The sequence below is a fragment of the Balaenoptera musculus genome, chromosome 14 (genome assembly GCF_009873245.2).
Source record: "Balaenoptera musculus isolate JJ_BM4_2016_0621 chromosome 14, mBalMus1.pri.v3, whole genome shotgun sequence".
In the NCBI taxonomy this organism is placed as follows: Eukaryota; Metazoa; Chordata; class Mammalia; order Artiodactyla; family Balaenopteridae; genus Balaenoptera; species Balaenoptera musculus.
In genome coordinates, this window is record NC_045798.1 from 12,303,115 (window position 1) to 12,327,610 (window position 24,496).

Consider the following 24,496-nt stretch of genomic DNA (forward strand, 5'->3'; position numbering starts at 1 on the left):
GTTTTGAAATGTTTTCAAGGCTTTTCAAGTTTTGAAAGGGAAAATTTGAACTTTGGACAAATTTGAACTTATTCCCCTATAGAGAATAAAACTAGATATTTCCTAGTGTAATTCATTTCTATAAATGTTTGTTCATGTTAGAATGGACAGAATTTATGTCCTACTTTGGATAAGCCAGACGCTGGCTAAGAGCATTCATAATCACAGGTATTCCATTCTGGTTTAAGTGTGTTTGCACATACATGTATGTGGGTGCTGGATGTGTTGGATGCCCTTGGACATGGGCTGCTGGTTTGCTACCTCCACGTATAGTCCAGCTGCTTTTGTATGCATACTTAACAGCCTGTGCCTTTGTCTAATAATAATGCATTGTTGTGGTTTTTCCCCAGCTCCCTCTTCCCCTGTACCTCTGCTTGATTAGAAGCGTGTCAAGGACTTTGAACATAACAGGAGTATACTTAGGATTGATCTGTGGGTGGATGATTACTTTGGCTCAGGACCCTTGTATTCCTGTGTTCTCAGCATGCACACAGGTTGACAAGAAATTTCCTGGCTACTTTCAAAAAGAAAAGTGGGAGAAGTAATAGAATTTTAACTCAAGGGGATCTTAAAGCTCATTGGTTACCACCACCTCATTTTACAGAGGAGAAACATGCCCAGTCGGTTAAGAGTTGCCCAAAGCACTGGACTTCTCTCTCTGGCCCTACACTCCTAGGTGAATACGACGTAGACTGCACAGAATAGTTATTGTGAATTAGGAGATTTTTGTATTTCTAGTCCTCATTTCAGAGCTATTTTTCTTCACATTTCCGATGTGAGTTATCACTTTCAGAAATTCCAGTCTTTGAAAATATAATTCATTTACAACTAACAATTATGATCTGAACAAATTATTGTTACTCCACATGTTCCTTTCCACCTCTAGTGGGTGGGTGGTGCAAGATAGTGTGGGAGAGGTGTTACCACTTCCATGGAAATGAGCAGCTTTGTTTGCAACTCAGATTTGTGTGTGAGAGTGACAACAACATTATTACTTGTTACTGAGGCCTCTTTGTGTGTGTCTTCTTCATAGGTCCCTTGTAACGGTTTTAGTGACATTGAGAATCTTGAGGGACCAGAGATATTTTTTGAGGATGAACTGGTGTGTATCCTAAATATGGAAGGAAGGTAAGCTGTAGTTTTATCAGGGATTTTGTTCGTTTGTTTGTGTGTTTTAATAATAATCCCGGAATTAATTGCTGTAATTTGTATGTGGCTGAACTGTGGTACACGTATTTCCAAATATTTCATGTTACATTCATGTTGCCATAGTTATATTTTTGAAAAATTCTGTGTATATAAGGTAAATACACCAAGACAATTGATATTTAAAGAAATGGTGCAAAAATCCTTTTGGGAGAATTAATATTTAGTCCTCCTATGGGTCAAATACTGTGCTCTGGGCACTTGTATCTGTATGTCATTTGGGTAATACAGATTATCTTTTCTTTGTTTTCATCTCTTCATCTACCACCACCAAATTTGCCTGTCGTGAGTTGAATTAAAAAAATAAAAAAAATTTCTTACGCATGTCTTAATGTAATGGATAATTTTTTTTTTTTTTTTTTTTTACAATTTCTGAATTCTGGTAAGCAGTAATCTTATTTTGGCGACGAACATTATAGATATTTGGTTGAGCCTTTTATCTCTCCCGATTAAGAAGAATCCATTATCTCTTGGTTGTTGCTTAAATTTTTTTATGCCTTATATTTTCTGCTGTGAAGGTTAATTTCCAGTTTACCTGAAAGATGACTTGGCTTCCAGCTTAACTGACCTACGAAAAAGATTTTCTGCTCTAAAAGTTCTGGAAACTTTACTAGTGATGGAAGATAAGAGTGCTAGTTTAACATCTTCCTTAAGAGAGATTATTGTGAAATGTCTCACAAACAGGGAGCAAGATGTTTTTCTTGTTGTTTTCAAGGGGGTTTAGGAGAGAGAAATATCTATCAGTGGAACAGCTGTGGGGAGAGGTAGGATGTGTCACTATTCTAGGCCTTGGATGAGTTCTGATGCAGAGGTCATTTTTCTGTTTCTATTTTGGTTTATCTATAAATGAATTGAAGTGTGATCTAATAGTCAGTATTGTGCAGCCTTAAAAATAAAAGTCGACCTGTCTTTTTTACATACATACACATAAACTTTTAAATACATAAATGTTATACATACTCAGTTTATTGGTTGTTTTGGGTTTGGTTTGATGTCTAGTGCAGACTTTTTTTTTTTTTTTTCTTATTTATGTTGTTTTTTTCTTTCCTCCCTTCTCCCTCCGTTTGCACTGCCCTTCCCTGCCCCCACTCCCGTAATTGATGATGACAACCTAGGTTGTATGCTTCCATGCTAATATGATATACATGCGGATGGAGGGGGATCATCACTTTACAAAACTGAGGTCAAATAATAGGTACTTTTCAATATCTTTTTTTCCTCATTCAACATTACCCCGTGGAAATCTATCCTAATCAACTGGTAAAAATCAAATTCACTTTTGTTAATGGCTACATACTGTTTTGTAGTATATACCATAACTTATTTAATCATCCCCCATTAATGGGTACCACTTTCTTCTCCATTTTGTGACTGTGGAGGGTGGTGTTTCTAGTGCTTTCATTTCTGAGTATTAGATTCCTGGGGATGGGTTTCCTAGGTCAGACTATAGAATGTTGTTTGAAAAACATAAGAGATAACATGTCCTTGAATAAGAAGACTTGCCATCATGAAAATGTTGATTCTTCCAAAATTAATACATAAACTTAGTGCTGTTCCAATGAGGATCCAGCAAGAGTTTGGGGAGGGGAGCTCTGTGTGTTTTAAATGGATAGTATTGTCATAAAATATATACAGAATAGTAAATTCACAGGAGCCAGAAAAAACAATTTTTAAATAATCACAATGGGAAACTTGCATCACTAGATATTAGAACATATTATGACACTACCTGTTATCAAACAATACAATATTTGAATAAAAATAGATAGCTACATCAGTGGCAAAGGATAATTCAAATTCATGTCCCAGCATAACAGATAATTTAATAAATTTAAACTCAGAGGGGAAAAGATGGGTTATTTAATGAATGGTATTGGACATAACTGAATATCCATCTGGAAGAAAGTAAAACTTGTGTCATATACAAAAATTAAATTCTAAGAGATTAAACAACCTAAATTTTAAAACTATCACAATGAAAATCCTTCAAGAAAATAGGAGACTTCATGTACAATCTGGGGATACCTCCTTAACCAAGACTGGTAATGCAAAAGCAATAAAAAAAATAAAGACAAATGATTTTGCAATTAAAAAAATAGACTTGTATGACCAAAGAAACCATAAACAAAGTCAATAGAATCCTTAAAATTTCTAAAAAGAAATTGAAAAATGTTCAAAGGATAAGGGGATGACATTCTCAGAAGAGCAAGTCCAAGTGGCTGGCAGTCAAGTAAAAAGACCTTTAAGTTCACTCTTCGAAGAAATGTTAAATAACAATGAAATATTGCATTTTTCCTTATCAGATTGGTTAAAAAAAAAAAAAAGACTAAATATGTACAGCCAGTAAACGTGTATATCATTATAGTCTTTTTAGAAATTATCATAAGTATGTTACCCTTTGGCCTGACAAGTACTTTGAACCTAAAACAGGGTTTTTGTTTTTTTTTTTTTTTTTTCAAAACATTTTTTCCTCTTTATTTAAACATAGAAGACATTTACAGCAAAGGTTGTTTTTTAATAATAGGGAATAGTCTCATGTTTGTAAATATTTGGGGATGACGGTTTTCATGAAGGACCCTCTTTGTATTCATTCCTGGCAGATGCTTGTTGTTTGGATATGGAAAGCATAGGAAGGAAGAAGGGTAGTTGGTGCTAAGGCACCAGTCCCTGGGTATTTGAAAACAGTTTGCATTTATGGTGTTCTGTGTGGTCTTAAGAGTACATCCTACAAATAAAGATTTGAAGCAACATATTAAAAGGGCATACACTATATCTGGGAATATTGACCCAGAATGACCAGCACTGAGACATATTTCAGTAAAACTACTAGATTTTAAAGACAGAAAAGTCCTTTGGGGATCCAAGCAAAAAAAGACAAAGCCACTTATAAGGGAGAACAAATCAGAATATCATTAAACTTTTCAACAGCAGTACTCTGCCAGAGAAAAAAAAGAGTAACACGTTTAAGATACCTAAGGATGGAAAATGTCAGCCAAGTATTTTTATATCCAGCCAAACTGACTTCCAAGTGTAAGGGCTATGGAAAAACTCATCCACTTGAAAGAACTCAGGGACTTCTGAGCCCTACCTGAAAAATATGCTAGAAAATGAGCTTCAGACAACCAAAATAACCAAAAAGACCCTGATACAAGAACTAGTGGTGAACATTAAATACATATTTACTTGTAGAATTAAATCCAAGTGACAGTTGATAGGGGAGAAAGTATTGTATGTGATGTCTGTAAGCCCTGACAGTGCAGATACAACACAGCTGTCCAGAAGAAATGAGCAGAGGACGGGGGAGATCGTGAACAAAATATTTAGGTGTTTTCAGGAATCATCAAGGTGATAAGAATATTGGTCTTGTTATTCTGAGGCTGGTGTGTGTGTGTGTATAAAAGAGAGCGAGATGTAGAATAAAGCAGATGAGTGATTATGTGATATTCTAATTCATCACTGCTATCCTGAAGAAGCAGGATTCTCCTGGAGGAAAAAAGATATAGATATAAAATAGAAGAAGGTAAAAACTGTATAGTTCTGAATTTGAATTAGATGTGTCAGTATGAATTCATGAGGTATTTTATGTTTAAATAGGTGTAGGTATATGTGTGTGTGTGTGTGTGTGTGTGTACACACTTATACACTAGACTTACTATCTGCCCACTGAAAAGGTCTAGAAACAATAACCAACCTAGTAGAAATGATCATTCCTAGCACTCAGATTGTGGTCTTCATACTACTTCCCATCAAAAGCAGCCAGGGTTTTTGGAGAAATAGCTGATTCTAGGTCCAGAGCAGGAAATGTAAAAGATGACCTTGGAAGCCTAGAACCAGGTAGCGAGAAAAGTAACAGTATTTCATGTCAGAAATATTCAGGGGCCAACGTGAGGAGGCTTCCTGTGGCCAAAGATGTAGTGATTTGAGCATCACTGTGAACAGTAACTAGAATGGGTGGAAATACAGCAAATACGTTTAGCTCCGTGAGTTCATGCTAATACTTAACAACAACTAATCGGTCACCTCTGGAGGATAATAACAACCCAAATTATTATTTTGGAAAATGATAAAAGGAAAGAAGTGAACATTTATCCTGCCTTTTCCTACATACTATGCCGCTGGGGGACCAAATAGTATATGAGGGGAAATTATTCTTTATAGAAGTATTCCAGCTAATAATTAAAAGGGATGCCTGCATTAGAATATCACCACTTTATGGCCTCTAATGAATTAACACACCTGGGCCTTTGAGTAGCAATGGCTGCTGACATCACAGAAAGAGACAACCAAGGCATGATTGCCTCCTTACGGAACTCACTACCACCTATGAAGTCGTCTTGCCAAGTAAATGGAATCTGAATCTGATCAAGCCTCTACGTCCAATTTACAGGAATTTAGAAGACAGAAGAACATGTTATGCTACACCATGTGGATGCAGTCAACAAATTCCAGACTATGGGAAAGTACAGGTCAAACAACCAGGTTTCTTCAGCAAATAAAATACAAGGGGAAAAAAGATGAAGGGGGATCCTGTGAATTCAGAGACTTCAAAGCGTCTAAACAGACTAGTCCGGAGTGTTTAGGGTTACACATCTGCAAAAACTCTAGAGGAAAGCGAGGTGGTGATGACCGTTGAGGTGTGGATTGTGGTCACTGTCATGGGGCGGGGGGGAGGGCCCGTGGAGAGCTTCCGGGGTGTCTGCAGAGTTCTGTTTCTTGGCCTAAGTGGTGGATACAAGGGTGTTTCCCTTATAATAATTCATTAGGCTATTCATTTGTTTCATGTGATTTTCTAGATTGGTATACTTTACAACTCAAAGGTTAAAAAGCTAGTAAAACCTAGCTCTGCTCATTTTCACTTACTCCCTGAAGACTGGAGAGTCCTTTATTTATGAAGCCAGGCCGATAAGTTAATCATTGATTGTCTCCCTCCTACTTCCTATAATCCCTGTGCATATTTGGGAGATCTGATGAAGAATTTCAATCATTCAGCAAGTGTTTATTGAGCATCTGCTGTGTGTCAGACACCATTCTAGGAGCTGAGGATACAGCAGTGAGCAACACTTAAAAAAAAAAAAAAAACCTTGCCTTCATGGAGCTCACACTCTAGTGGAGAAGAGCAATGCTTAACAAAGTTAAGATATTAATTATATTAGAAAATGAGAAGTGCTGTAGAGACATATTAACCAGGGGAGAGGGTGAGGGACCGATGGGGGGGCGGTACAATTTTAAATAGAATGGTGGGAGAAAGCCTTACTCAAAGCGACATTTCAGTCAAAACCTGCAAGGAGGTGAGGGCACAGATTGCAGATCCCCAGGGAAGGAATGTTCCAGTCAGGAGGAATTGAGTGCTAAGGCCTAAGGTGAACTCCAGCCAGGTGTGAGGAAGGAACGGCCGGGAAACCAGCATTGCTGGTGGCTGGACTGGGTGGTGAGGGTGATACAGGAACTGAGGGCAGACAGGTGACGGGGCGAGCGTTTAAAGGACCTTTCAGGTCATCATTAGGACTTGGCCTTTTATATACTTTGATCGAGGTGGAAAACCACTGGAGAGTTTGGGGCAGAGGATTTTTGTGCTATGACTTAACATGTCACCTGGAGCCCTCTGGCTGCCATGTCGAATGTAGACTGTGAGGGGCAAGGATCAAAGCAGGAAGCTGCTATGATACAGACAAAAGAGGATGGTGGTTTAGATGAGTTGGACGTGTTCACATTTCTGATACGTTTCGACGACAGGACTAAGAGCATAGGTGGTGGACTGAATATGGCTGTGAGAGAAAGCAAGGAGTCAAGGATGGCTCCGAGGGTGTGGCCTCCCTGGATGGTGGAGTTGCCTTTATCTGAGATGGGCGTGACTCTAGGAGGGGAAGAAAGTTCAGGTCTCAGATGCTGAAGTGGGATGTGGTTGTAGCAGTCGGATATACAGCTGTGGAGTTGAGGGGAAAAACCTGTTCTGGAGAATAAATTGGGGGGTGTCAGTATGGATGGTGTCTGAAACCTTGAGACTGGATGAGATGGCAGTGAGTGTAGAAGGAGAGAGGCAGCAGCCCGAGGCCTGAGTTACCCCTGCCAGGGTAACTGAGCGGCCAGCAAAGCTTCCAAACGCCTTTCTCCTGTCTCCTGACACTCACCCAGCTCCCCTGACTTTTCAGGTTTCTCTTTCATTTCCTGTTAGTAAGTCTGAAGCCAAATGGATAACTGTTTCTTGAATTTCAGCACAGCTAATTTAGTGTTAAATTACAAATGCCAAACCCTAAATTGTGCTGTCTGCTTCCATGATAATAAGTACTATATGCTTGTGAGCCAATTATACTTTTCTTGTTAAATAGACTCTTAACGTGGTATGATTAGTGTGAAGTAAAAAAATGGATAATTGAGAATTTTAATATCTTAATTCTTATTGACTCATTGCTTGTTTGTTTGTTTGTTTTTTCCAGAAAAGCTTTGACCTGGAAATACTATGCCAAAAAAATTCTTTATTACCTACGACAGCAGAAAATTTTAAATAATCTTAAGGCTTTTCTTCAGCAGCCTGATGACTATGAATCATATCTTGAAGGTGAGACTTCAACATTGATATTTTGATAGGCAGCTGAGTTGTCCTTAAGAGTAGCAGTGAAAGTGGCCCTGATGGAAAAGCAGTGGAAAAGTAAACTGTGCTACATGGGCTTCTGGAGGTTGGGTTGTATGGTATGACCAATTAGGTAGGCAAAACGATTACATTTAGAGCTAAGATCTGGTCAAAATCTTCAGCTGCCAGCTAAAGAGACAGTGTTTACTAAAGATGCACCATCGGGCTTCCCTGGTGGCACAGTGGTTAAGAATCCACCTGCCAGTGCAGGAGACACGGGTTCGAGCCCTGGTCCGGGAAGATCCCACATGCCGTGGAGCAACTAAGCCCGTGCACCACAATTACTGAGCCTGCACTCTAGAGCCTGCGAGCCACAACTACTGAAACACGCGCGCCTAGAGCCTGTGCTCTGCAACAAGGGAAGCCACCACAATGAGAAGCCCGCGCACCGCAACGAAGAGTAGTCCCTGCTCGCCGCAACTAGAGAAAGCCCGCACACAGCAATGAAGACCCAACGCAGCCAAAAATAAGTAAATAAATTTAAAGATGCATCATCGGTTCAAAGCATGAGGCTGACATTTTAGCTAATGAGGTTAATTCCCTTTCTCTCTAAGCTTTGAAGCCTCATTTCAAATCAGAAATAAATGTGTCCAGTTTTGTCTCCATGTGACCTCGAGCAAATCCCTTAACCTCTCTGGTTGGAGTTTAATGAGGACAAAATGTTCTTGCACGTCAGTGAGTCTCCTTGTCCATAACGAGAAGTGAGTGGAAAGAAGTCCAGTGGACAGGCAAGATGAAGGGAAGAACTTTCTGTTCCTACTGAGTTGAACAAGAACAAAATGTGACTTCATTTTTTAAAAACTATTTTAAATTCCTAGCATATTACACAAACACTCCCACAAGTTATGGTTATGAAATACAGATACGACTCTTCCTTCACTTTCATTCCCTACTCCCAGCAACTTACCCAATTCGTTGATTCTTTTTCCTTCCCAGCGTTTCTCAGTCGTGTCTCCGTTCTGTTCTTGGTCTCACGCAGGCCGTTGCCACCTTTCCCAGCAGCAGCTTTCTAAGTAATACTTGCTTTCATGGGCATCGCCCCCTCCTGCTCTCAAGTCAGCCAGCGTACAGTGCCGGCCTAGTCTGAAACCCAGCCTTTTCAGCACTCCATGTGAGCCTGCGATGTGGCCAGCTGATTTCCTTTTTTAAATTAAATCTCTGCCTGCTTTCAGTGCCCTCCATAATTCAGTCAGGCCTTTCCCCATCACTCTCTAAAATGTCCCATTTGCTCCAGCCAGGCCACTATCCTCACTGGTGCCATACACATACACCTGGCTTCACTTCCTCATTCGTGATACCCCTTTTCCTTAGAATTCCCTCCTAAATCCTACTCACCCTCCAAGTTCATTTCAGGTTTCACTTGCATTAAGTTTCCCTGATAACTGCAACACTTGCAGATTTTACTGCCTCAGACCTAATACAGTAGCAGTGGCTAGTAAACCCTATCCATCCTTTCTGTTTCCTGTGTGTACAGGTTGTTTCTTTAATAGTCACTGTGTTTCTTGTGTTCCTTGTCCTTATGTTATGATCAGGACATACTCCACAGTGCGTAGCGCAAATTCTTATTGATTGATCTTGCTGATTATACCATCCAGAAGGACATGAAGTATCTGCTTCAGTTCATTAAAATAAAATACCCTCACCACCCTGGAATCTTCACATACGCATCCCGGAGTTACGAGGCATCTTCTGTTTATTCCACAGTCAAGAATAACTTGACAAGCTTTATTTATGAAAACAATTACTTCTCTTTCATCTTTCAAATATTAAATAATATAATTTTCAGCAGCCCATTCACATCAATGCTGTGGACATTGGGTAGCTGTTGAAGGTTTTTAACTACTTGAGTGAATAGAAATTGTCTCCAAGGTTTTGATCCTTGGTGACCAACTAGAATCATCTGATGCCATTGACGAAGTCTTAAGAAGCAGCAGTTGGATAGAACAGGCTGCGGAGCTGTGCAGCATAAATCCCTTCAGCCGACAGGTGGGGAACTGAGTCCCGAGGAGGCCCAGGTGCCAGTCCCTGGCTGGTGGCAAAACTGGGGCTGGTGTCCAGGTCTCTTGATAACCCACTGGGGTGTAAGTAGGGGATCCAGGTCCTGAGCTGGTTTGAGATCTCTTGAATTTAAAGTGACTCTACAGCTTCCCGAGTGAAAACGTCCTATAACAGATGAGCAGGTTAGCCCACTGGGTCTCGGGTTAAAAAGTAACCTAAGGTGGTGAAGAGTAGTGATTTTCGAGAGACAGTGTCTCTGGTGTGCTCTATACAACTTTTTAGCTGTGGGTTTCCTGAGTGTAACTATTTAATTTCAAAGTCCAGTTATCTCCAAAGTCCATTTACTGGCTCACCTTTCAGAGGAATAATTTGTTGAAATGGTATATCTGACATTGAGGGCTTTCAACTTTTTTTTTTTTTAAGTCTCAATGAACTGTCTTATAAGTTTTCAGAGTTGTTGGATTTTGAACTATAAGAAAATTAGGGAGAGAGAAGTAGCTTGAAAAGATCTCCTTTATTGTATTTATTTCTCTTCCTAGTAGACTGTGGAGATATGGCATGTATCACACAGTTCTTTTGAGTCCATGACCTCTGAGAGAGTTTTGGCATATTAAAAAAATAATAATAATAATGAAATGTAATCTCCTTTGTGTAAGAATGTTGTTCCTTCTCAGTGTATTAGCAGCCAGACCTGACATCCACGATAGGAACCACATCTGGAGGAGTGGTGTAAAGAACCATGGCCCCAGGAGTCGGGGGTGAATGACCACTAATAAGAAAAGGTAGAAGTAGGAGTTCATTCAGTAATTCTTGTTCATTTCAGGTGCAGTGTATATTGACCAGTACTGCAATCCTCTCTCCGACATCAGCCTCAGAGACATTCAGGCCCAGATTGACAGCATCGTGGAGCTTGTTTGCAAAACCCTCCGGGGCATAAATAGTCGCCACCCCAGCTTGGCCTTCAAGGCAGGTGTGGAATTGCTTTGGATCCAGCTGTATTTGCAAAAGAAAACGTAGAGTAATTGATTAATTTGGGGAATTCTACAGTGCCTTCCCATTATGTCCCAAAAACTCGACTGATGATAACAACCACATATTCACCTGGATGATGTAAAAGACCTCAAATACGTATTCTCTTTTCCACCCTGGATTGGTAACACCTGATGTATATTCTTAGGACATTGCCAGTGTCTGCATGTTAAAGGTTATTTGGGACACTGGTCACAACATTATTTGTGCTTGTGTCCTCAGAGTAGGTCTCTGTATTTCAGGTGAATCCTCCATGATAATGGAAATAGAACTCCAGAGCCAGGTGCTGGATGCCATGAACTACGTCCTTTATGACCAACTGAAGTTCAAGGGGAACCGAATGGATTACTATAATGCCCTAAACTTATATATGCACCAGGTAAATGTGTGTATAATAGAAAATATAATAATTACATATATATATTAAGCTTATCTCTGATAAACTGTACAGTTATTGAGGGCAAGTAATAGATTTTGTTCATCTCTCAATGCCTAGTGAAACTCATTTTTGCCTCTACTATGAGGATATTGCTGTGGCTTTTACCTACTTCATCACAGAGCATCCTCTGTCTGAAAACCCTTGAGGTAAATTCTTGACTAGAAATTGGACTTCTCTGACTCAGTGTGGTCCGTTTGCATCTTGTGAACACTAAACTATGAAACTAACCAGGTCTTCCTTTTTGCACTGGCTTCCAGGAAGACTGGAGGAAATACATGACCAGCTGCGTCATTGATGCTTGTTTTTTATTTGCTTCCTACTTGTCTCCATTTTCGTATCTGTTCTGTTGCTCTCTACGAGACTTGTATTTTCTTTTGTCGTATCTTACACACATTATTTGAAATGGCCTTACGTTCTTCCTAGAAGAAGGAGGGCCTAAATCACAGGTCTGCACACTTTTTCTGTGAAGGGCCAGACAGTGATTCCCCTTGGCTCTGCAGGCCATGTGCCCTCTGTCCTAACCACTCGGTTCTGCCGTGGTTGAGCGAAAGAAGGCACAAACCATACAGAAACAAAGGCATGTGGCTGTGTTCCAGTAAAACGTTGTATGTGGACATGGACATGTGAATTTCATATAGTTTTCATGTTTCATGAAATAGTATTCTTTTGACTTTTTTTAAACATTAAGAAATACTAAAACTCTTCTTATGCAAGCCATCCAAAAACAGGTGGTGGGCCCGATTTGGCCATGGACTGTAGTCCGAGAGCCCTGATCTAAGTAAATGAAATATTCATCCACTTAAGCCTGAAAACCTGTCCTCTCACCTGATGCACAGTAGGTGCCCACTGAGAAGGTGTGGGGAAGGGGTGAGAAGGTGTGGTTCATCTCTGTGAAGCTAAAGCCTTCTCTTCTCCTCTAGGTTTTAATCCGCAGAACTGGAATCCCAATCAGCATGTCTCTGCTCTACCTGACGATTGCCCGGCAGTTGGGGGTCCCACTGGAGCCTGTCAACTTCCCCAGTCACTTCTTATTAAGGTGGTGCCAAGGTGCAGAAGGGTGAGCCATCCGTGACACATCGTGATTGCCCTGAGGATTCATTTCCACTGTGCTGAGAGGAGATGTAACAACAGAGGTTAAAAGGGGGCCTAGGGTGGTGATGGAACTGGTTTGCTCTTGACTGTATCCACGTCCGTAATCTGCTCGTGGGAAAAGTGCACTCTGGATCTTTGTCTTATTTCTCAGAACTGCATGTGAATCTCCAGTTATCTCAGAGAAAACATTTAATTTTAAAGAACAGGACTAAGAGTTCGGGATCTTATGTCAATCTCAGAGTCCCTTTGTTCCAAAGCAAATCAGTACAAAGAGTTCTTAAAGAAACTGTTACTTCCCAGTCTTCCATAAAATCTCCCCCCAAAAGAGAGGGAAGGAGGGAGGGAGAAGCAGGGGAGAGGGAACTGGGCCCAAGTTCTTCATCCATGTGCAAAAGCAAATATTCAAGTTCTCAGCAGTGGCACTCCTTTTAGGCAAGGTTGGTGACCTGATGTGCATTTTGCAGACCAGGTTAATGAGTTCTATTTTGTTCTCTTTTTTTAGACCTGGTGTCCTATTGGACATAAAGCTCCTTTTCAGGTATAGGCTAGAGAAGACGGTCTCTTTAAAAGTGCCATCTAGAGGGAAAAGAAACAAAGTTATTTAATTACATCCTATTATTTCAAACTACTTCTTAATGACTGGCTGTGGTACTGTTTGGTGAAGTGATGAGTGGAATGATAGAAAGTAGCTGAGCTTTGAAGTTTGAATTCAGACCTGGCTTCCTCTGAGCCTCAGTTTCTTCCTGTGTAAAATGGGGCTAATGTTTTTCATAAAGTGGTTTGGAGGGTTAAATGAGAGAACCCAGTGCTTTACACGCCTGGTGGAATTTCTCATGCTGGTCTCTATATTTCCACCTCCGGGTTTAGGAAATAAAACTTGTCTATAAGTTGGCGCCTCCTCGGTATTCTTCCTTATCCCTTTCCCTCCTCTTCTCTCTAGAGGTAACTGCCAGTTAGTTTGAAAGTATTTGTTATTTCCATGCAAATTTTAATATTTCATTACATGTGTATGTTTCCTTGAATAGCGAGTACAGGCTTCCCTTGTTTCCCAAATATAATCTGTTCCTTAAAATGTATTGGATGGTTTCTCTTTTGGATAGCAGGCACCCATTTTCCATTATTTTAAATGAGAAAAGTGCTTTTTCAGCTCATTCCCTCTCCCTGAATAACCCAACCAATTTCCCCAAATATCTCTAAAATATTCTTAAATGCTTATATAATGGTCCACCAAGGATTTCTGCATGATATAAAGCATTTAAAACACCAATTACCATGTTATTTACCACAGTGACCTATTGCTGGGCACATTTGTGTGTGGTAACAGGATTGTTTTTCCTTCTTTAGGCTACAGTGAGCATACACCACAATGCAGATGAACAATGAAGTGGTTTGTTAGCACCCCAAGCACCTGGCAGACACAAACACTGAGACCCATAAAGGGCTGGCCCGCTGGGGAGAGGCCGGGAGGGTGGTGGGAGAGCGCACAGCTGCTGGGCTGCGGCCCTCTGCGTCCTGACAGGACTCTGCTCCCGTGGTCTCTGTGTCTGCACCAAGACCATAATGTCACGTTGACTGTGGCTTTATCGTTAGTCCTAATGACTGGTAGGGCGAGGCCCCCACAGAGTCCTTTAGAATCGCCCTGGCTCCTCTTAGCCTGATGTCCATGTGCAGCTTTAGAATCCGTTTGTCAGGCACCTCGAAGCTCTGGTATGGTAGCTGGGCCCAGAGCTCCTACGGATTCGTGGATTCCCATGAGGAGTATGGCCTGCTTGCGTTTCCCTACTCCATCTGTCTGTCTGTAAACACATCTCCTTCCACGTTTAAGTCATCTTTAATGTCCTTAAAAAGATTTTATTGTTTTCTACATCTAGCTCTTTGATATCTTGCTAGATTTATTCCTGGGTACCTTAACTTTTTGTTGCTATTATAAATGATAATTGTTTAAATTACACTGTCTATGTATTGGTGGTGTACAGGGGCATGGTTGATGACTTAGATCTGGGTCTGATTATCAGCACCTCTGCTGAATCAGTTACTAGTGCTAATAATTTGCTAGATCTTTCAACTTTTCTATGTAGACAGTCATATTGTCTGAATTGTGACAGTTTTATTTCTTTTTTTTCCAGCTGTTGTATGTTTGTGTCTCTTTTACTTATTCTGCTGGCTAGGTCCCCTTGTACGCAGTGAATAGAAACAGGGATAGCAGGCACTCTGCCTTGGGTATGACTTTAAAATTTCATCTCAAACGTGATGTTTGGGAGCAGCACCTTTCATTGAGATGATCAAAGCTGCCTTCTAAAGTTGTAATTTGGGAATTCCCTGGCAGTCCAGTGGTTAGGACTCCACGCTTCCACTGCAGGGGGCACGGGTTCCATCCCTGGTCGGGGAACTAAGAGCCTGCATGCCGCACGGTACGGTTAAAAAAAAAGGAAAAAAAATAATTAAGTCGTAATTTGCTAAGAGTTTTATTAATAACTAGGATTTTTTCCCCAAAAATTTCTTTTCTGTGTCTACAGATAGGACGTGGTTTTTCTCTTTTAGGCTGCATGTGGTGAAATTTTTTAGTGTTCAATCCTCCTTTCATTCTCAAGGAACATCTAACTTACTCATATCGATTTTTATAATACATTGCTGTGTTTGATTTGCTCATATTTTATTTAGAATTTTTGCCTATAAACTTGTGTGCATTTGTGTGGTTCTCCTAGACTCAAAAAAAGGGTTGAAGAGCATTCCTTATTTCTGGAACAATTATATATGTCTTGCTAAAGGCAGGCTATTAATACGACTCAAAGAAGAAATCTGACTGGGCTTTTTAGCTGCCCAAGAGAAAGTCTCTATCAAAGTGAAACAGTTGCTCAAAGAAAAAAAACACAGCCATCCCTGAAACAAAGTCCCACCTCAATCCCTCAGTTGTCCTCCTAGGGTGAATGCAGTATCGTTAGAGGTCCTGCGGTGAGAACCTGCTTATGTGACCGCCTACCCGCCCGGCTCGGCGTGGGCCACCCCCACGTGCGAGAGCTCGGGTCGCGGAGAGCAGTTCCATGGGAGGAGCGGGAGGTGGAGGCCAGGGACACAGCTCTCCGGGGTCTGGAGCAGGGTCCCAGCCTGAGCCTCCAGAGCGCATCTGCAGAGCTGAGGCCAGAATCCCTGTGGCCCCAGGCCCCATAACTGTCATCACAGCCTCAAGGGGCCCGGGATCCACAGACGTTAACTGCTGCTACTCTGTGAAATTAATAGACTGTCTCAGGCATTCCAGAAATATTTCTCTCAACCAGACTTCTGATAGATAGGCCTGGCAGTGAGTTTTAGAGTTAATCTCGAAAAAACTATATTAAATGGCATAAACCAGTGCTATTTCTCAAGTATCAGTGTACTGCAATCTTAATACAGCAGAGTGTGTATAGAGGTCAGATTTCAGACTTTGGGCAAGGCCTTGATATTTTCAGTAGAAATGCCACTGTGTTAACATTCAGTCTCTGATTTGAGCTACTTATTACGGAGTTTTAAATATTGACTTGTTCAGCTCTAATCTGAGATACGACTCACTACGTGTGCTCTTTGGATAGGGCAACCCTGGACATCTTTGACTACATCTACATAGATGCTTTTGGGAAAGGCAAGCAGCTGACAGTGAAAGAATGCGAATACCTGATCGGCCAGCATGTGACTGCAGCGCTGTATGGGGTGGTGAATGTAAAGAAGGTGTTACAGCGAATGGTGGGAAACCTTTTAAGCCTGGGAAAGCGGTAAGGTTTTCTTGGTTTTCCAGTATTTCCGCGGCGTGTGCGTCTTTGGAGGTGCAAATTACCTTACAGAGAATTGTATTTAATGAGCCTGCCTGTGATACAGAGACACAGTGGATGCTGTGTGGCACAGTTGGGACAGCTGCAGCTATCTACCCACCGTGGGAAAAAACTGGTTCCCGTGATGTAATGCTGTCCAGACTTAGGATGTGCTAAGTGACTTTTCTTTGAGATCTTTGCAGTGGACTTGGGCGAGTTCTCTTTTATAAATGCTGAAAGCATTCTCCAGTAACAAGAATAGTTCAGACTGGCAACAATTATTTTTCACCTCCTAGTGCTTTGCTGTCTTTTAATTTATACCTTTCTATCACTTAGGTAAGAAAACAAACAAAAGTATGAAACAATCTTGCTTCTGAGTCCATGGAAAATTGTCTTACAGGAAAAATAGAAATTTATATATTGGAGTATTAGTTTTCTGCCTAATGGCAGAATTTTTTTTTAAATTTTATTTTTTTAAGAACAGTTTTAGGTTCACAGCAAAACTGAGCAGAAAGTACAGAGAGTTCCTGTCTACCCCCTGCCTCTGGGCACACACAGCCTCCCTCATTTCAACCCCCGCCCCCACCGCCCGCCGGGAGCAGGGCGTTTGTTACAGTTGATGAACCTACCTCGGCACGTCATTATCACTCAAAGTCCGTAGTTTACATTAGGGTTTGCTGTTGCTGGTGTACATTCTGTGGATTTTGACAAGTATGTAATGACGTGTACCCACCACTGTAGTATCATCCAGAAGAGTTTCACTGACCCGGAAGTCCTCAGTGCTCCACCTATTCAGAGTCCATTCTTAATTTATGTACAGTGTTATCGAGGTGACTCCGTAAGGAAAACGGTTACAATTTTAACTTAGTGGAGTATGAAATTTCTGTTTCTTGTGTATCTTTTTTTATTAAGAGTGTTGTAACTTTGCTGAAGAGAGGAAGTATCAGAATCAGAGAACGTGTGGGATTTGTGTCCATTACTTTTAAAATCTGGGCCTTGAAAAAGAGGGTCTTAGCTCGGAAGCAAACAGGATAAAACACAGATTTCTTTCCTCACAGGGAAGGCATCGACCAGTCGTACCAGCTCCTGAGGGACTCCCTGGATCTGTACCTGGCGATGTACCCGGACCAGGTGCAGCTCCTCCTCCTCCAAGCCAGGCTCTACTTCCACCTGGGCATCTGGCCAGAGAAGGTAATTATTTTACTTTGATGCTTTGCACCTGCCTTAGAGAGGGAACTCCTAGCTGAAAGGCAGCGCTTACAAGTTTATCCTTGTATTAACCTGGAGGATAAACACAGATTTATTCACAGTCTCCTGGTTTTGACCCATCGATTTAATTTTTTGCCTCCTTTTATTCTACTAAAAATTAGTTATCCTGCCAGGAATTGCCCATTTTCTCTGTGGTCAGTGCCTTAAACTCCCAGAACCACAAGGCCTCGGCCCTACCACTGACCCACTGGTGCCCCAAAGATGTATTTTCCCCAAGTCACCCTTCTCAAGGGGAAGCAGAAGTTTCCATATTCATCCTCCAGCTGTGCTGTTAGCAACGAAATTGACCACATGTAAATAGCCCTGCATGGCGTAGGAAAGTGAGATCTTAGATGTGTTCAGGTCCAGCTGCTGGATGCTTTTAGGACTGCTTATGCCTTTGGAAACCGTTGGGTTTTACTGTTGCACTTGGATCTCTCAGGTTTGTGACGCCCCCTTTGGCCAGCAGGCAGCCCTGTCAGAGGCCACCGTGTTTGGGGTCAGCACCACTCCTCAAGAGCTGCGGGTGCAGCACGTGTGTGCTTCCAGCCACGCAACACAATGCAGGAGCAGCTGCTCGCCCCCATCACGCCCTTGCTTGTCCCTGGGAATATGTTAATAGTCCACTTTGTTTAGACAGCCGGGTGAGAGACTTGAATTCTAAGCTCTCACAGGAACATCACCATAAAATCATCAGCCCTGTCACTAGAGAGTGGTAAAATCTTCCTTGAGAAAGTAAATAATCTCAGTGACTCACCGTTGCTTACATGTACATTTCCTCATTTATTCACAGTGTCAAAGATCTACTGTAGTTCTAGGAAAGGATGCGTTAGTAGGAAAATCCCTGAGCCCCTGTCTTCAGATGTCATCTACAGCCCAGGACACCCATGTGATCCGATAGAAGAGTTACTGGAACACTAGGCTGTCTACCAGGGTCACCACCTGCTTCCCACGACCTTGTCCAGAATTGAATAGTTTACTTTTACTTTTTACTTGATTTATTTTTGATACCAGGATATACATAACTAATTCCTTTCACTTTATACTGTACATTAGTTCAGGAATTTCATGATAATTTGTAAAATGCAGAGATCCTTTCAAAGCATGGCTCCTCATAAGTAGATTCTGTACTTAAATTACACATCAGCCTTAGAAGGAGTAGGGTTGACGTCGCCTTTGGGAGGAACGTCTGTAGAAGCCCTGGCATCCTTCCCTTTGATGACAGGCTCAGTTTAGGGCTCCTGTGCTGCCTCTGGGGGAATTTCCTTGATATCCTCCTCAGATGGTCAGGATTGCCTTCCTTCCAAGCAGATGTCACTGGAACAAGTTCCAAAATTGTCACACGCAGAACATTTTTCCCCATGATGACCATTCATGGGCTGCTGGAGTCAGGCACCTAGACGCTCTCTGCATCTAAGATCAGGAAGGGAAAGTGGCTCCTTCCCCATGTGTGGCAACTGTCTCGCCTCCATGAACTGTGCTGCAACTGCAGGAAGGACCCCAAGACAGCGGAGGAAAGCTGGGGCCCGCAGTGAGGAAGGCTCCAGGGGGTGCGGAAGCAGTTAGAAAAGGGTCCTTTCCGGAGGAAGGGTTTGAGGTGGCCCTAGAAGGCTGGGGAACGATTTCAGAGCACAGGGAAGTAGGTTCCTCCAGTGGTGGGGCGGCTGGGAGAGCTCAGTGCTGCACACCTCCAGTCCCTTCTGCCAGCCCTTTGGGGTGGCTACTGTTGTTTCGTTTTGTTTTGTCTTGTTTTTTGCCCTTTTACAAATAATGAAACCGAGGCACCGAGAAAAGTAGTTTGCCAAGGTCTCCCGCACAGAAGTTGATGGCATCAGGCGGTTCAGATTCACAGCCCACCCACATGCTTCACCCCTGTGGACCAGGGCCAAGGCGAGATTGTTTCTGAAGAAGCCAGCAGAAGGGCATTTTCTACTCCTGCTGCTAAACCTACATCCTTGTTCCGATCCGTAGTTATCCCTTTCCTCCATTTTCCACATTGAGTGGAAAAGATGTCCCTCAGTTTTCCAAGGCAAAACTCCGTGTGCTCTGGATCCAACCTGCTGCCTGTCCTTGGACTATTAAGTTCTCCTTTATTTCTTCTCCTGTATCTGCAGCTCCCTGTTTCTACTTCTACTGTCAGCATTAAACATACTCAGGTCTCCCTCATCTTTGAAAAAAGAGAAGGAGAAGCCTCCGGCGACGGCCCCTGGCTTTCCCCGCGGCTCCGTCTTACCTCTGCTCCCAGCCTGGCCAGGGTCCTTGTGACGGCCTCCCCCTCGCCTCCCCCGCACTGCGCAGAGCGTGGGGCTCCATTCCCACCCCTCCCCCCCCCCCCCCCCCCCGCGTGAACTGGAAGCCCGTGACCCCCTCTTGCTGAACCTTCTCTTTGTTGCCAAATCCAGTGGACACTTGTCTTTCCTTATCTTTCTTGATCACTTGGAGGTTGTCCCCCCGCTCAAAACACTCTGTTCCTTTGATTCTGGTCCCCTGTTCCCAGGCTCTCGCTAGTTGCTGTCCTGTCTCTCCCTTTCCCGTCCTCTGTCTCTCCCTTTAAGGCTCTACACTGTGGGGTAGTTTCTAGACCTCTTTCTTCTGTGCACGGTTCCCCTCAGTGATCTCACCTTACCTCAGTTACCATCTGTAGGTCAGCGGCTCCCAAATCTCTGATCTCCTGCCTGGACCCTGGGCTCCAGGCCAACACATCCAGATGCCTGTTGGCGGCTGTGTCTCCTTCAGTCTCCTTCCTTCAGGCTCCTTCAGTCTCCTTCCTTCTCCTCTGAGACCGTTTGAACATGTTTTAAACACTGTAGCCAGAGTGATCGTGACAAAATGTCAGTTACGTCTCTTCGCTGCTCAGGGCCCTCTGAGTGGCTCCCCCGTTGCCTGGAAGACCAGGCTCGTGCTCTCCACCGAGGCCTGCTAGGTTCTTGGCGGCCTGGCCCTGCCTGCCTGCATTTCCCTATATCCACTCTGCTGCTACAACCACGTCCTGCATCTGTGCTGTGCTCTTGCCTCAGTTCTCTGCACACGCTGCATCTCTGCCCACAACACCTTTCGTGTCCCTCAGCTCCATCTGCCGGCTAACTCCTGCTGAGCCGCCGGCTTAGCTCTTGCCTCTGAAACCCCTCCCTGCCCCTCTGCACTCTGACGGCCCTGAGCGCGCCCTTCCACAAAGCTTGTGCGGAGGAGTGTCTCGCAGCTGCTTAGCCACCCTTCCCCACGAGACCGTGCTCTTTAAGGACAGGGACCATGTCTTGTTCTTTACTGTAGCTCTTCCCCTTGCTCTCAGCACAATTCCTGCCACCCAGTAGGTGCTCACACATTTTATTTGAATGAATGATTAAGAAATGACAGAAATTCGTTAGCTGTGAACGAGGAAGGAGGCTCGAAGAGAATATCCCAATTTTCCAATAAGGGTGGCCACTTCAAAAGTTGAAGTGTGTGGGGAGCAGACCTGTTTCGGGGTAGGAGACAGTGTTCCGTCTGGGATGTGTTGATTGGCATGACCCGGAGCCGTGGAGTACCGCGTTTGGTGGGCGCTCTTGGCATCAGCATCTGGTAGCTGAAGTCCCAAACGTAGAAGAACCCACAGGAGTGGACGTCCAGAGGATGGAGCCAAGAGCTTCAGAGACGTGTCAGGGGAAACCTGCAGTTAAGAGGACAGAGCAGGGTCTGCAAACTCTGGCCCCTGGGCCCAGAGCCGGCTGGCTTTGTGAATACGTTTTGTCAGCACACAGCCGTGTCCGTTTGTCTGTGGACTGTCTCTGGCTGCTTTTCAGCCACAGCGGCAGAGGGGAGTAGTTGAGTCAGAGACCATATGGCCCACAAAGCCGAAAATATTTACTTTCGGGCCCTTTACAGAACAAGTTGCCAGTCGTGGGCAATGGACACCCCTGTTCCAAGATCTCTGCTCTGAAGGTTGTGGGCTCTTGGGATTCTAGGCCTAGACATTTAGCTGTAGACGTCATGGTGCCCCACTGTCAGCACGGGCTTTTGGAAACACACCGGGCACATCTCATGGTGCCTTCTCCGTTTCTGCCGTCTCCCTTCACCCTATCATCCTCACACCAAGGGAAGGACGGGAGTAATCATCCCTGAACCTTATCTCCTCCTCGGATACTCTGAGTTCAAGACTTCCTTTATGCTTTGAAGATTCCACGTTATGTTTCTTTCACTTATCTGGTGGGAAGGGGCTGCCAGGAACAGAGGGGAGGCTGTGTCTATAGAAAAGTTGTCAGCAGTAACTAGTTGGAACTGCGGAGGGGAACACAAGAAGCTTACTGTGAAATCAGATGCTTTTAGCTACAAGGGACAACTGTTGTTAGTGTTGGCCCTACATTACAAGGCCACTGCAGGGGGTGGCAAGTGGATGGGATTGGCTCCTGGCTGGTACTGGTTGAAGCTGGGTCTGCTACTTGGGGTTATACCACTCTGTCCATTTTTTATGTGTTTGAAAATTTCCCTAACAGTCAATTAAAATACTCCTCTTCCTGCTTTGATGTGAAGGTGACTGAGACCTGGGGTTGCGAGTCAGCTCTGGGTCCACATCCTCACTGCACGTCTTCATAACCCCATGACCTCAGGCAAGTTGCTTAACTAGCGTGGAGGGCTTTAATTGAATAAGGGATGTGGTTTTCGGTAAAATATTTTCTAGTCAGATTAAGTCTAAGAGGGAGGATGCTGATTTTTGGCTTATGATAGGTTTAGGTAGGGAGGTAAACGGTGCGTGATAGTGGGGAAATACCCTAAAAGACTAGAAAACTTGAGGGTATTTGAGGGGTAAATAAATTTTAAGTCTTGTGTGTTAAGGTTAATTTCAAGTGCTAGCACAAAGCCCAGGATGGTCACTGTAAAGGCAGTTAATTTTAGGTATGGGGGCGTGGTTATTAGGGGGACCATTGTTGGGGGGATGTTGTTGGAGATAATAAATCCGGCAAAAACACAATTAGTAAGAAGTTTGATGGAGTTAATTAGGAGTGGGCTGTTTTCATTGGTTGAGGTTAAGGGAGAGAAGTGAGGTGGTCCTAGCAGTGTGAAGAAGGGAACGCGAGCACTTCAGACAGCTGGGAGGGAGGCGGCAGCTGGAGTTACTAGCAGGGCTCGGGCGTTGGTGTAAGATGTGTTAGCAGCTTCAGTGATCAGGCCTTTAGAAGCCAGTGAGGAAAGGCATTCCTGTCAGTGCTAAACTTCCAATAATAAGGGCTGTTGTGGTGAAAGGTATAGCTTTGAATAGGCCTCCTATTTTTCGAATATCTTGGTCGTTGTTCAGGCTGTGAATAATAGATCCGGAGCATATGAATAGTATGGCCTTAAAAAAAAGCATGTGTGGGCTTCCCTGGTGGCGCAGTGGTTGAGAATCCGCCTGCCAATGCAGGGGACACGGGTTCGAGCCCTGGTCTGGGAAGATCCCACATGCCGCGGAGCAACTGGGCCCGTGAGCCACAATTACTGAGCCTGCGCATCTGGAGCCTGTGCTCCGCAACAAGAGAGGCCACGATAGTGAGAGGCCCGCGCACCACGATGAAGAGTGGCCCCCGCTTGCCACAACTAGAGAAAGCCCTCGCACAGAAACGAAGACCCAACACAGCCATAAATAAATAAATAAATAAATAAATAAATAAATAAATATAAAAATAAAAAGCATGTGTGAACATGTGCAAGAATGCTAGATAGGGTTGGTTGATGCCAGTTGTTACCATTATTAGGCCTAATTGGCTGGAAGTGGAGAAGGCGACAATTTTTTTAATGTCGTTTTGGGTGAGGGCACATATTGCTGTGAATAGGGTGGTAAGGGCTCCTAAGCATAGTGCTACTGTTTGAATAAGTTTATTGTTTTCTGTAAAAGGGTAAAATCGAATAAGCAAGAAGATCCCTGCCACGACTACTGTGCTTGAGTGCAGTAAGGCTGAGACAGGAGCAGGACCTTCTGTTGCTGAGGGGGGTCAAGGGTGAAGTCCAGAATGAGCAGGTTTTCCGGCTGCAGCTAGTACGAGTCTTACAAGGGGGAGATTTGAGTGATTTAAGTCGAGTATAAAAATTTGTTGCAGGTCTCCTGTGTTTAGGTTAAATAGGAATCATGCTATTGATATAAATCCCATGTCCTGATGCGGTTATATAGGATGGCCTGGAGAGCGGCTCTGTTTGTGTCTGATTCCTTTTGAAATTGGCAGTGACTGGACTGCTGACCTTCAAGTTGGGAGGATTAAATGAAGTAAAAAATGTGACAGACTTGGCACAGTGACCAGCAGAGAATAAGTATTCAGTAACTATTGAGATCCTGCAAATCTCATTCTGGAAGACAAGATTGGGTTTTAAAATAATATGTTACATTGCATAAAGCTGTAGTTTTCACGACACTTTTATAGGCTCACAATGTATCAGGAAATAGGGCAGTTATTAATCATTATTTGACAAGTGAATCAATTAATTCAAGGGTAAAAACAGCGAGTTTGGCTGATCCGGGCCTAGAGTCCAGGCTGCTCTGTCTACTCAGCGTCTGTAAGTAGGAGGAGACCCGTGTCACAGGCCCTCGGCTGAGCTGTGAGCGAGCGGGGCTTGCTGATTGTTCACGTGTTAGCGTTCCTTGAACTTGTATTTTTCCGTAGAGGCACTGGGTGCAGTAGAAAGAGTAGAGCCTTGGGGTCAGGCAGTTCTGCTCTGCCAGCTAGTCGCATAAATTGCGGGGAGACGGGGTTTCCCCGTCCACCTGAACACTGAATTGTGCTGTGAGTTAAAGTCATTGAAGCGACCAGTAGGATTTCAGAACTCTGCTCCGCACATCTTCATTCTTCACATATAGCATCATAAATGAACTGTGCTGATTTGCGTTCATCACTCCAGTGCCCTCCCTGTGACCCCTTCCCCTCTCCTGCAGCACTGAGGCCAGTCTATCACTCAGCCTCTTGACCTTGATTGAAGCAGCTTCACATTTCTTTTTCCTCTCAATTCATGAGTGGCAGGTGGAAAATGTTTCCTTTCTGTGTGTGAGAAATTGAGTCCCCCCGCTCACCAAGGATGTTGGAACCTGTTAAGAGT

At 43.4% G+C, this 24,496-nt stretch overlaps 1 protein-coding gene across 7 annotated transcripts in view; it reads left to right on the plus strand.

The window, feature by feature from the left end:
• FBXO21 (F-box protein 21) overlaps positions 1-24,496 on the plus strand; it is a 48,545-nt gene that overhangs the window by 2,135 nt on the left and 21,914 nt on the right. For 6 of the 7 annotated variants that reach the window (XR_005022581.1, XM_036874283.1, XM_036874285.1 and 3 more), the window contains exons 3-9: positions 1,073-1,167; positions 7,680-7,801; positions 10,695-10,841; positions 11,143-11,279; positions 12,260-12,396; positions 15,998-16,177; positions 17,272-17,404. Coding sequence is in view for 6 of the 7 variants with exons in the window: in XM_036874283.1 (XP_036730178.1) it covers positions 1,073-1,167; positions 7,680-7,801; positions 10,695-10,841; positions 11,143-11,279; positions 12,260-12,396; positions 15,998-16,177; positions 17,272-17,404 (951 nt within the window). In the remaining variant the exon portion in view is untranslated. The remainder of the gene's footprint in view (positions 1-1,072; positions 1,168-7,679; positions 7,802-10,694; positions 10,842-11,142; positions 11,280-12,259; positions 12,397-15,997; positions 16,178-17,271; positions 17,405-24,496) is intronic. The other variant, XM_036874287.1, reaches the window with a different exon arrangement.